Here is a 13,942-nt window from a genome sequence, read left to right as displayed (position 1 = left end):
TAGCAGGCGCATCTTACAGATGACTAGTCGATGGTCAGAGGGCAGATCGGCTCCACGGTAGGTCCTGGTATCAAGGACATGAGCTCGCATCCGATGTCCGTCACTATGTAGTCCAGCAGATGTTCTTGCTTGGACCCGGCATGCATCCATGATGTGTGGATGCGCTGATGCCGGAAGAGCGTGTTGGTAATTACAAGCCCATGGGCTGCACAAACATCTAGCAGCCTCCTACCGTTGTTATTGAGCTGATCTGGCCCATACCTTCCAATCACTCCAGACCAGATGCCAGCATCATGATCAACTCGGGCATTGAAGTCACCCAACAAGATGACTCTGTCCTGAGTGGCCACTTTAGCCAGCACCTGTGACAGCAGGTCATAGAAGGCATCTGACTCATCGGCTTTGCCTGCATCCCTCCACGAATGTTCGTCTTCAGTGGGGGCATGAGTAACCACGACCACCACTCCTCGCCTCCGGTTGATGGGAAGGCGAGCCCAAAGTATCCTGGGGCTTACAGCTTCCCACACCTCACCGCCATGCTCCCACGCCCCCTTCATTCTTTTGTTCAGAAGAAGAGCCACACCCTGTTGTTTGGTAGTCTCCTGCCCCGAGTAGAGGACTGTTCACCCCTCATGGTGGGAGGAGCCAGAACCGGTCCACCGGACCTCCTGAATGCCACAGAGATCCAGGCGGTACCGGTTCAGTTCCCGACAAAGAAGTGGCGTACCAAGCATGAAAACAGGCATCTGTCTGTGGCTTTTCCTACCAAGAAATGTCTTATATACCTGCCTGACACAGAGATAATTATGTGGCTTGAAATTCAAAAGATAACTTTTTTTTCATTGGCTGAACAACCAACAAAGGTTTCTGATAAGTCAGTGAAATTACTTGATGGAGACTATGCACATAGGCCACACCCCATCAAAAAAAGACCTCGTAAGAGCTGTCGACAATTTGCATGTCAACGTTAGCATTATCTACTTCCGTGGATCTTAAAACAGACGGTCTGTGTAATAAAAGACTCCGTCAGGCACTGCTGGTCTCCGTTTGTCTTTTATTCAAGTTCTTTCTCCGCACCCCGCTGGTCTCCTCCGCGGACCAGCGTCGTCTCGCGTGTGCCCCGCACGCGATTCCTCCTCAGCTCCTCCACTCTTCCTCTCGCGTGCCGTGCACGCTCCTCTCGCATGCCGCGTACGCTCCTCCGTTAGCTCCTCCTCGCGCGTGCCTCGCACGCGCTCTCCCGTCAGCTCCTCCTCGCGCGCGCCCCACACGCGCTCTCCCGTCAGCTCCTCCCCGCTCCGCACACCGCTGGCCGACGGTGTGCCGAAGCCCCATCAGCCACGTGGCTGATGGCGCGGCGGCCACCCAACGTGGTCCCGCTTCTTCACTCCAACAACTGACCCCGATCCCTTCTGGGCTCCCCCTATATCTTCTCCCCCACGTGACCCTGACAACTCCCCTTCTGGATCGTCAGATCCGGCCTTCCCATACTGGGCTCCGCCCCCCAATACCCCGGGCCGTGTGATTGGGCCAGAGCCCAGCAGCAACCCCATTTACGCTCGCATTACATATGGAAAAAATGAATGGTTGGCTATGTACGGTGCGAAAGAAGTTCAACGTACAATACATAACAGCTCCGCATAATCGAAGAGGAGAGACAACCTTGCGGGTGATGGCTCTTCTAAACAACCCATCGCGCTCAGCATGCGCAAGTAGCCCGCTGCAAATGAGCCACGATGCCTCGCCACCGATGTCGTCAAGGAGGATAAACTCCGCTCATCCTCACAGCAGTTTTTTTTATTCCATGGCTATGTGCAAATGTACAGTACGTCTTTTTAGTCATGAGTTTAACAATGGTAATTGTTTTTATACATATACAGAGGCGTAACAAGGGGGGGCAGGGGGGTACATATGTCCCCGGGCGCCAAGGTAAAGGGGCGCCAAAATGAGGCTTATTGCGGCGGGCGCGGCAGCCTGAAACTACTGCACAAATCTACACCTCAACCTAAAAGTTTATATATCCCGCCACACACAGCCTACATGTCATGTAATTACATTTTGGTATGTGATTAAACGGGGGGGGCACCAATTTTATAGTTCGTCCCCGGGCGCAAAATATCCTAGCTACGCCACTTTACATATACAAGCTTTACTACCCGGCTTCGCGCGGGACTTGGATTCACCACGCCCGCACCGCCTTCACACACCAGTTACTTGTTCAAATAATCGTCACCGGTGTTGGCCGTGAGTGGGAATCGAACTCGGGTCACCAGGTTCGTAGCACAGCGCGCTAACCACTACACTACCGCTCCCCCCCCCACACACACAAACGCGAGCGCAACCATAGGTACACAAACACGCGCTTGCTGCAGACACACACAACTTTCAGGGTGCGTACGGTAGTAAATGACTCAATAAACCAATGCTGCGCAAAGAACGTCTTAGACCTGCAACACATTTGTATGGCACTTTACTCGCAGAGGGTTGGGGGTGCGTGACATGAGCAGGCACACTGCGTTACGCTTCCGCATGCGCGGGTGACATGACAGATGTGACGTCACAGCTCACTTGCCGTGCAAAATATATGCATTATTGCGCCTCTCGCCCCCAACAAATACAAAAGTCTATTTTTATAATTTTTGCATGGTGTACAGTCTGGAAAGTACCCACATGGCAAATTTCAAGTTTGTTGCATGTCGGGAAGTATGCTAAACATTTTGAACAGACACACATATTCACAAATTTCCCTTTTATATATATAGATAGACGAATTGTAACACATTTGTGCAAGACTCGAACCGTGGTCCATCCGGTGCTCGCTGAGCTGCATTGCCTTCCGCTTGCCAGACGAATACAGCAGCAGCCTTGTTATCATGGGTGTGCTCATTACACACAATGTCACTTGCCACCAAATGAACCGTAACTATCCCGCCGATGATCTCGTCAAGGCAGAGTTAAACCATCATCGCGCGAACTCAGCTCGCCATCCTCGCGGCGCTTCCGCGGCCGTCTGGGACACTCTTCCTTTCCGATGTTAGGAAGCCCCTGGGGAGCTGTGGTGCACTTATAAATCAGCTACATTTGTAGGGGTGTTACGGGAGGGCGAACAAACACACCATGGGTGGTTATTCCCGCACGCGGAAGGATGCTTACATCCACGTCCGCATCGGTTAGCCCTGGGGGGCTGTAACGGCGCTGTTATCCCCCACGGCCCCACCCCTCGGGGAGGGCGTTGCTATATAAGGCGGTGAGCCGGTGGGCTCGGCGTTCAGTGTTTAGCTTAAACCAGTGAAGAGTGAAGACCGGCTAGATAGGCCCTGGGACTCCCCTGGATCGCCGTCCTTCTAAGGACCGACCAGGGCAAGCCAGTGGCGTGGCCCCAAGAGCCCAGAGCCGATGCTCTTGTAAGAGCCGGTCTGGTGACTAAGGGTGCCGTGATCCTAGCTTGACCAGAGCTGGATCAGCTAGCCTCCCCTAGCTCTCGAGAGGAGGACCTGGGAGTAGGCTAGCCGGGTTAGAGACAGTGGGGTCTCCCTGTTAGACGGGTGAAGGGGCTGTTACCCCTTCGAGTGTTGTATACATTGACCTGTGCTGAGTGAAACGTTATAATAAATAAGTGTCCTTCCAACTACGTCGTCCACGTCTCATTGAACCTACTACACATTGACAATCTCATTCCTTTACAACTGCGTGTTGTTGTTGTGTTTAGTTTGTTGTCCTTCCCCAACGCACCTCCGATCAGCGACGGGTTGGCTACGCACAGTTCGACAGAAGTTCAACGTACGTGCGTACACACATTTTATAACGCTGACCATGTGCGCGTTTAAATGCGGTACATATTTATTGTGCTCCAACTTACGAACCGCTCGACTTACGAGCAGAGGCGGGGTCTCAGGGAACATGTTCGTAAGTGGGAGATTGCCCCCGTCCACGTGGTCCTCGGACCTACGTCCGTTGACGTATCTCCAACAAAGGCGACGCGGTGTCGAAACGACGTAAATCGAGACTCATTCTCCCAGACAAACGACCACACGATGTGGGGGTTACGTTCCTGACCAAGGGTCCGACATGCAGCTGTTATTATTTTGTTTAAGACGGTGAATACAAAGAGCACATCGAATCAACTACCATATCGTGTATCGAGTACAATTACGGTGTTTAAAAAGGTTTGTTACGCCTTTTTTCGCGTTCCGTAACGATGAAGTAAATCAAAGAATCGAAAATGCTTGAGAATCGCAAAAAAATCATGGAGGTTGAGACTGACTGGGCCAAGGTTCTTCACGTTTAAATAAGGATCGGCTTCATTACCCTTAAAAGAGGTTATTTTGGGGGGTTAGATCGCGTAAATATACGTGTCGTTCAAACCCGCCACCACCCGACACCGCCAACTAGTAAGGGTTGTCACGTAAACAGAACATGGCCAATTCGTCACTAGTACAGCACCCCGGTGTGTTGGAGAGCCAAGCCACAACATTTACAATCTGAGTACAATTTACACGATCTAACCCCAAAAAACATATTATGGATTATACTGGTCGCAAAAGGCTGCTACGTGTTAAACCTTAATTACCATTTCCGGCAATGAAACACAGGAGATGCATTAAGCTTATCATGGTCGTGCTCACGCGGAACGCTGCTAACCGCTACACTACCGCTCACCACAATACATAAATGAATACACACGGATACATACAGAAATAGACCAAATAGACACACGCAGATTCAAGGCATCAAGTACTGCATTAACCACACATGATACATGTGGCAAAACATGCAAACAAACGTGGCTCTAATAGGAATAATAATGTACAAAAACTGATTGGCCTACTACACGGGAGACATCCGCCTCGTCTCACCACCAGTGTCAGTAGACCAGAGAATGCGAAAAGGCGACAATGCCAAATATCAGAGCACTCAAGTCCAGTCCGGCGCTGCCACCAACCTGGTGTCGAACTCGGACACTGCCTCCCCCATCCACGTCATAAGGGAGCCGGCTCCCTTGCCTATAAACATCTGATAGCCCTGACTCTGCTGCTGCTGAGACACTGAATATCGAAACCCGGTCCTTGAATTTCAACAACTGGGGCAGTTCACCAGCATAAGTTGAAGCAAATTGCCGGACTGCTGGTACTGCTGATGAGACACTGAATATCGAAACCCGGCCCTTGCCTTTAAACATCTGGGGCAGTTCAGCATTGATTCCAGCAAATTGCCTGACTCTGCTACTGATGAAACTAAACTACTCAACTAGTTTTTTACGTGTACCAGGTGTAAGGCCCCACTGAGTAACTGTGTGGCTCTTTTTATTACACGTTTTTTTTTATTAACTCACTGTCTGTTGTTGTATCGTCAAATCTTGTAACTCAATTTTTACCCACTTCCCAATGTCGTATCGACTGCAAACTTGGTATACTTATGTCATACTGATGACAATATTATATTCTATCATAAAAATAAAAAAAAGTATTTTTAAACATTCATTTTTATATTGTATGTTTCGGCTTGGGTCTAATTGTCCACGCTCAACTGACGTTGGGTGTAAATCACCACGGTCCCTTACGTTATGGCAAGCTTTGCGGCCACTTCCTGGAGTCGTGGAGTTCTGCCATTACTAGTACGTTAATTTTCATTAAAGCGTGTTTTAAAAAAAGTTCTTTTAATATTACTTATTCTGATGCGACCTCGCCATCACAAGTGATGGCAGCTCAACCACCTAGCTGTTATCACCATCATCACGTGGAAATGTATAGCAGCAGCCGAGTGACTCTAAACGCATGGTGATGTCGATTCTAAATGTGGAGGGAACCAAACGGGAGGACCCGGAGAAAATTCCACACAGTGACCACCACAGGGGAAAGATGCAGACTCCAAATATACAGCAGCAGCCGACATGGTCAGGGTCAGGGTCGGGATGGAACCCACGACCTCCTGTAAACCAGGCGAGGGAGTTAACATCCCATCAGAGGGAGAGAGAGACATAGACTCTATAATCTAGATATACATCAGCAGCAGCAGGCATAGTCAGGGTTGGGAACGAACCCACGACCTCCTGTATCCCAGGCGAGGTGGTTAACAACTCCATAGGCACCATGGCGCCCACATCTGGTTCAAGCCAATTGTCTGACTATGCTACTGCTGATGAAACTAAACTAGAAACTAAACTAGAAACTAGTTTTACTTATTTTACTTTATCAGGTTAAGGCCCCACTGAGCTGTTATAAAAAAAAAAACGTTCAGCTCACGACCTAACCACAAAGGGTAGTCTAATTAATATCTTATAATATGAATATTCTAAATTTATATTCTTTGTTTCTTTCGGTAGTCACATAGGTATAAAATAAAATAAATCACGACGTTTCGGGCGCAACACAAGCGTCCGTCATCAGCAAACCTTCCGGCTACTATCAAAGGTTTGTTCATAAAGCCATCCAGATATATAAACATAGACATAACTTCAACCGAGAAGATGGATACAAATTGAGCAATCATTGGAAGGATGTTATTAACCAGGTAAAACCGTAACTGCTCTATAGTTTGCCTTCATATCCGCATCCCCAGTTTTCTGCAGCCTCCTACTCTCAGCCCCGGCATTTTGCCATGCTTGCAGCACCCCATTCCTCCTACCCCACACCCCCCTCTCTATCTCTCCTCCCTGGCTCCGCCCCCCTCTCTTACCTATGTAATAACAGCCATAGAGGGTTCACGTGGAGATTGGCTTGCCGGTCCTGCTTTGTAGCCAATAAGGGTTGAGATAGGGAGCGTGGGCCCGGCGTGATCACGGCATGTCATCATTTGTGATTGGCCTAGCCATTCGGGGCCCCAGCTAATGGGGATCCGGATGAGAGGCGTGGTCCCGGGAGTGACAGGGAACCATCGAGAATGGTCGAGGCTGTCCATGGAGGATTGGCTGGGGGGACCATGTGACGAAGGGATTAAGAGAGAGTGAGAGAGAACGATCGAGAGCAGACTGGGAAACGAACAGAGGGAGAGCCACGCGCGTACGGGGCTCTGGGTGCCACGTGCGCGGTGGGAACTGGTGTGAAGTCTGCCCGCTCTCTGTTGTCTGCCAACAACGGAGCGTGAGTGAATAAAGTGTATCGTGGAGGTGAAAACAAAGAGGACCGATTCCGAAGCCGTCTCCGAAGGATTATTACACCTATATAGCCTCTTGATACAAGCACCTCTTTTGCCCACTTCAGCAATTGTTTCTTGCTGTGGTTGTCCCACCTGATGACGGACGCTTGTGCTGCGCCCGAAACGTCGTGATTTAATTAATTTTATGTGTTCTGCCTCATGGCAGGAATTTTGCCTTACGGCAGATGGGGGGGGGGGGGGGGGGGGGCGTATGTACACAGGAATTTCCTGTTTTTTATGCTAATTTTGGTCACGTGACCAGGAAGTTGCTATTTAATATTCCCGCTCAACCACGCGGGCGTCGGCCATTACACACGTAATTCAAGATGGCGGCACACATCGCGTCCCAGTGAAGCCAGCCGCAATTGTCCATTGTGGGACCTTAAGAAGCATTATCTGTAAGTTCGTTTATGTTCTTATAATATTGGCAATGCTGTTATGTTATAATGATCGTTATAATGATGTAAATGCCTTTATAATGCTGTTAAATTGTTATGATAAATACGAGGCCTAGTTAACAACGAAGCCTGCTACTTTCCTTATTGTGAATGTTACTTGTAATTTAATAAGTCGAGTCAAACTTGTACCCAAGTAACTATATTGTTATCCTGAGAGCAAGGATGACGAAATATCTCATCCACAATTTAGTGTTTTGTGTAATACTGTACATTTGGGGTGCAGTGTGATGAATACACGATGTGCCTTTATGTAACACAGCAGCTTATGCTCTTGTATAGTTATTCAGTGGTAATGTAGGGGCCTGGTCCATCCAGGGTCTATTGTTGAGAAACATGTTATCTAAGACAATGTTCCAATGCTGTGGTGTTCATTCATTGTGTTGGTGTTTCCAGGTTATAACAGATGCTGTATTTGTGCTGTTTTCTCACCAGTTTTACCTCGTTAAAATCAATAAATGACGTTTGGAGTCGGATGTTCACCCTGGCTCTGAGGGTTTATTGGACGCGAGGTTATCTACTCAGCTAGCGGTGCAACGCAGCGCACAGTGAGGCCGAGACATTATGCCTACGTGACTTTACCGAAAGAACCAAATAGTGTAGATCCCTGCAGTCACGAAAACTTCAAATCTAGATTCTAAATTGATATTAATATCCTAAAACAATATTAATATCCTCTAGTGGGCATTAATATCCTATATTCATATTAATATCCTATATTCCTATGATACTATCCTATATTAATATCCTATTTTATTAATATCCGATAGTAGTAATCATATTATTATTTATGTCTTATGTTAAGAATTAAGAGGAATCGTTAGAATTCGCTCCTTTGAATCCAAACCGAGGAATCGATTCGATATTTCGCGGCAGGAATCTAAAAGTTAGAATCGGTCGATTGATTCCAACATAACGGGAGGAATCGATTTCGATAGATATACGGGAGTTAAAGAGTCCCGAATCGCTACCATTAACTTTATAGTGGAATCGATTTCTCGATTTATTTTTGAATAGGTAGGAAGGAATCGCCACAAACTTTAGAGGAATCGATTCCTAGATTACTGCTTATGATTCGGTAGGGGGGAATCGAATTCACCATGGAAGTGGAGAAGGATGGCAAGTTACCATTCTTGGATGTTCTGTTTGAGAGAAGGTCCAATGGCTCTTTGGGACATTCTGTCTACAGGAAGGCCACCCACACAGATTCCTATCTGAAGCCTGATTCCCACCACCATCCGGCACAAAATAATTCCCTCATAAAAACACTATACCATAAGGCCCACTGCATCTCTGACGAACACCACCTGACCAGTGAATTGGAACATGTACACCTGGCCCTTAAGATGAATGGATATTCAGACCGTTCTATCCGCAAAGCTGTTTCTCCCACCATGGAGAAACAACCCCTTGAGACTCCGATCAAAACCATCACGTTGTCATACATAGCAGACGTTACCAAAAAGATTTCCAAAATTCTAAACAAACACAAGATCCAGGTCCGTTTCAGTACAGTACACAAAATCCGTGATCTGATCCCATCCGTAAAGGATGTCATTCCTGACTTACAGTACCCTGGTGTCTACAAACTGAGTTGCATTTGTGGTGATTGTTATATCGGGGAAACGAAACGACATGTATCTGATCACATTCGCGAGCACAAGTCAGATTTAAAACATGGTAGGACGATTTCTTCTGCCGTAGCTGATTATTATTTCAACACATCGGGTTCTCATGATATTGTTTTCTCCGATACCAAAGTACTCTGCAAGCCGTCTGGATACTACCAAAGATTTGTCCATGAAGCCATCCAGATATACAAACATAGACACAACTTCAACCGAGAGGATGGTTTCAAATTAAGCAATCATTGGAAGGATGTCATCAACCAAGTCAAACTTTAGCTGCCTTATTATTTTACAGCCATATCCATATTTCCAGTCTTTTACTCCCAGCCTGATACACCACCATCACTAGGACATTTTGATGTACAACAGTATTTCAATAGCGCAAAAAAATTATCCCCCCCATCCCACTCTCCCCCGCCTCCCCCTTCCCTCCATTCACCCCCCCCCCCCACCACTTTCGTCATACGCTCACAGTACCCACACTCACCCTCCCCTCCCCTGGCATCACAAAGAAAAAAGATGGTTATCTATCGGCTTAACTCATGCTAATCCCCTGCCCAACCGACCGCGACGGCACACGGCCCCCCCCACCCCTTAGCTCCTCCCCACCCTAGTACCCTATATAAACACGTGTCTCTAAATAGCTCTCTTCATACGCTACAGTCATTTTGCTGGAGCGGTTACACCTGATGACAGATGCTTGTGTTGCTTCCGAAACGTCGTGATTTAATTTAGTTGTTTTATTTTTTATTCGATTTGATTTTGTTTTCACCAACAGTAGAACCTCTGGTCACGAACGCTTCTGACCACGACCAAATCGGGTTCCGACCAAAAAATTCACAACATTTTTTAATCTGGTCACGAACACATACTCGGGTGGCGATCAAACACGGCCGCGGCCGATTTTCCCTTCTGCGCCATTTTTTTGTAAGCGCCAAATTTCCTGTTTGTTTACAAACAACAGCGACCCACGTGTGGCCGCTTGCTCAGTCAGTCTCGCTTATTAATCGGTCTCGGTCAGACATGCACTCATTCGCTGTGAACTCTGTGCAGTATTTTGTGTATTTTTGCATTAATTTAGCAATTAGCCATGTCCTCTAATCAAGTGAAGAGTGGTAATGTTGGTGAGAAGGTTTTAAAGAAAATTGAAATCGAAGTGAAGAAGGAAATTATTATTGAATTGCTCATACGAAAATTCTCTCTCTCAGAATCGACCGACTGATGTAGCAGACAAAACAATCATCTTGTTGAACGATTCTAAACCTTGACGCGGCAATGTTAGTTTTCTGTGTTGTTCAAGGTTTTCTCAGTGTTATCCAATGCTTTTACATTCAGTTTACTATTACACTGTGAATTCTATGGCATAATTAACTATTTTTGTGCTTAAAAATCTTTTTAAAAACAATATTTATATACAGTTCATAGGAGTCTGGAATGGATTAATCATATTTACATATAATCAAATGGGGAAATTAGGTTCGAGTCACGACCAAATCGGGTTGCGACCAAAGTTATGGAACGAATTATGGTCATGACCAGAGGTTCTACTGTACGTGACTTTATCGAAAAACCAAAGAGTATGGGAATCGCCACCCTGAAATTTTACAGATGAATTGATTCCTCTATGACGTCCAAAGAATGGATGGGAGGGAATGCTGTAGTTACAAATAGTTGTCGTTTTAATTGTGTAAATATATTTAAAGTGTTTTGTTTACCCTTCCTATGGCTTTGTACTCCTATCGGTGTTGTTTTGCGTCTTGTATTGTTGTTGCAACGTTCTGACCCCGTGTGCCTCCTACTGGAAAATCTCTAAACAAAGAGCTTTATAGCGTTTCAGATTTCCTACTCCAGCCACAGTATAAATTGTCACTTGCCCTGACAGTCTGTCAACAGACTAGGTTTAGATAATTTCGGCTTGGCTGCCAGACCGACCTCAGCGGCTGGCTCCACCATCGCGTCAATGGCGGAACGCTTTCGTTTCGTCGCACGAGTGGGGCCTCCTTCAGTCATCGGATGGTCATCGATCTGCGAGCTGATCTCGATCGGGACAGCTGGATAGTACGGCAGGTGTTCTGGTGGAATCGAGAAGTACTTCTTTGATAGCGAGGCCAGCTTCTTGTTTGATAAGCTGCTGACAGGAGCCGTCGGCAATCGGATCGACTCGAACGTCCCCTCCTCAATCGTGTTGACATTGGTGCCAAAAAGATCCTGTAGAATGGATCGCCGAACGAGATCGATGTTCTCCGGCATGATCAGCGGGACGCAGGTGACCTCGTTGTCCGGAGTCGAGCTCAGGTGTCTCATGCTGAGCACTCCTTTATCGACCTCAAAGAAGTAGTTGGAAGTGTATCGGGGCGGCATCGACTTGAAGTGCTTCTTCAAAAGACTCTCCCAGCCCGTGTAAAAAGGGCGTTGGGCATCCTGATGATCGATGAACGTCGCCTCGACGCTGTTGATCAGGTTGACAGTATCGACGATATCCGACGGCGTGTAGAAGTTCTTGCCCTTCATCGAATTGCGACACCATGTAACAACTCGATCGGCTTGGTTGTGCGAGTGCCCCGGCATGAGGTACAACAGAACGACTTTGCGGTAGAACAAGAGCGACAGCAACGCAAAGAACATGAACACGACTTGAGACTTGTTCTGGCCAACACAGTTGTCCAGAATCACCACCAGGGTCTTGGACATCGCGCCCGGGTTCTTGGCGAGCAGCCGCATGTGGTACCCGAAGCGGAGACTACACAATGCGTCCGCATCCTTTCCTTGGGCGCGCTCGTCGTAGAAAATCACATTGTTGATACCGCTCGTGATATCCGCCAGCACGAAATTCTGCAAGATCAGGTTTGAATCAAAGTAATCGGCGGACGGCCGCATGTGACCATAGTGTGGCATGGCGAAGCTACCGCCAAATTCCTCAATCTGAATCTGAATCGTCGGCAGGTGACTCGATTCGTGAGCAGAATCGACGTCGGGTTCGGCGTCGTCGTAGTGGTCCGGAATGACGGTGACGGGGATGTTCTGATCAGGAGCGTGCTGCTTGATGTACTCCTTGACGAAAGTGGACACCGTCCGGCGCTGGTCGATGGCCGCATCGAGATGCAAATTCTTCTCCTCCAGTAGGCGCTTGCGCTCATCTGCTGGAAGATCCTCGCACGCGAGCCGGACGTCGAGGCGAACGCAGCAGTCGCAAACGTCTTCCGTGGTGCGCGTCAAGCGCAGTTCAGGATAGAACATGTGAACGTATTGAATCCATCGCGAATACGACACGACTCGACACCCCTTGACTGCATCCAACTTGGCCTTGTATCGGCGATAAAGCTCGGACCAGGTGATGTTGGGCTCAACAAAGTACTGTCGAGGCCGACGATGAGAGCAGGGAAAGTCGTCCTCGATCTCCCACGTGTTGGCATTCTCCTTGATGGCGTCGAGATCATCATCAGCAAGGGCGTGATGTGGAACTTTTGGCGGGCGTCGCGTATGCAGCGTTTCGATGCCATTCTCGAGGACTTTCCGCAATCGATGGATCCTGGAACCGCCGACTGGGATGATCGCACGAATCACCCTCTCCGACAGGCCCTGCTGAAGCATCTGCAGGACAATCCTCTCCGACTGTTGCCACTCAGATCCGCTCCGGTCGGTCTCCATCGACTGCCAATCGTCCCGAATTTTGCGAACAGCGTCATCACCGAGAATGCTGATGGCACGGGCCATTGCAGTGTCCTTGCGATTGCAACGTTCACGAACTTGACGATGCGGGACGTTTTGCTGCGATCCACCACTGCCGCCCACCCGAGGACCGCTTTCGCTGCTGGACAGAGTTGACAATTGTGAGGACGAAAGTGCTGTCGACGTAGCAGATGATGGCGCCGTCGTTGCCGATGATGTCTGGCACGAGGCCGTAGCCGTCGACGCTGGGAACGTGCCGCTGGAAAGGCTGACGTACTCAATGATGCGCTCCATCCACCGACTCGCGACGAAATTGCCGCCGAATGTCTTCCGGAAGTCCTCGAGAACGGCCAGCGATTTGCCAAAGGTGGACGCGGGCAGGGATTGCCAATGATCCTGCCCATACCCGAGCATGGAGTGCATTCGCTTGTTCAGCTCTGCTGCCCTTTTGTTCTCGCTGCGCTTGGACGACATGACAACAGAATGATCCGCGCCGGGTGGGTCGCGGCGTTTATGTGCGCGGTGGGACGGAGTCGCCAACAATAAATTAATGACGATTTTGACTTACGTTCATTCGGGATCCCCGCGGGGTCCCGCCATGAGGTTCAAATGTCCACGTGATGATGGTGATGATGATATCAGCAGCCTCTTGGTTGACATGCCATCATTGTGGTGATGGCAGGTCGCTTTGTCTGGAACAAAAAGCTACACAGCAGCTCAGTGAGGGGACCTTACACCTGGCGAAATAATAAAAGTGGTTTAGAGTTGACGGCAAAAGAGCTTCACAGCTCATCGGATTGCTCCTGCTTCTGCAGTCATTCAAAATCAAGGTTCTGATTTCGATTCCCGTAAGCTTTCGATTCCTGGAATCTTAATTCTGAATCGATTCCGCCTGGCTAGAATCGCTCGAAACCCTATGAATCGATTCGTGCGTGTTCGGAAGAGGATGGAAGGGAGGGGGCGAGATGAATCGATTCTTCGTAATTGATACGGCGAGTAGGAGAGTAAATCGTCGATATAATGAATAGCTTCTTAGGAGGAAGAATTGCCGAAGTA

General features: G+C 48.3%; 1 protein-coding gene across 1 annotated transcript; it reads right to left on the bottom strand.

The window, feature by feature from the left end:
• Nucleotides 1–9,839: 9,839 nt before the first annotated feature.
• Nucleotides 9,840–13,723, bottom strand: LOC133359411 (uncharacterized). The gene has a single exon (XM_061577823.1). The coding sequence runs from the start codon at nt 13,358–13,360 to the stop codon at nt 11,084–11,086; it is 2,277 nt and encodes a 758-aa protein (XP_061433807.1). The 5' UTR covers nt 13,361–13,723; the 3' UTR covers nt 9,840–11,083.
• Nucleotides 13,724–13,942: the final 219 nt, after the last annotated feature.

Source organism: Lethenteron reissneri, chromosome 65 (assembly GCF_015708825.2).
Source record: "Lethenteron reissneri isolate LAM-NWPU_2019-01 chromosome 65, ASM1570882v1, whole genome shotgun sequence".
In the NCBI taxonomy this organism is placed as follows: Eukaryota; Metazoa; Chordata; class Hyperoartia; order Petromyzontiformes; family Petromyzontidae; genus Lethenteron; species Lethenteron reissneri.
This window is presented reverse-complemented; position numbering and strand designations above follow the sequence as displayed.

Bases quoted from the DNA above. Each gene is read 5' to 3' on its own strand.
- LOC133359411 (XM_061577823.1), bottom strand. From the start codon at position 13,360: ATGTCGTCCAAGCGCAGCGAGAACAAAAGGGCAGCAGAGCTGAACAAG.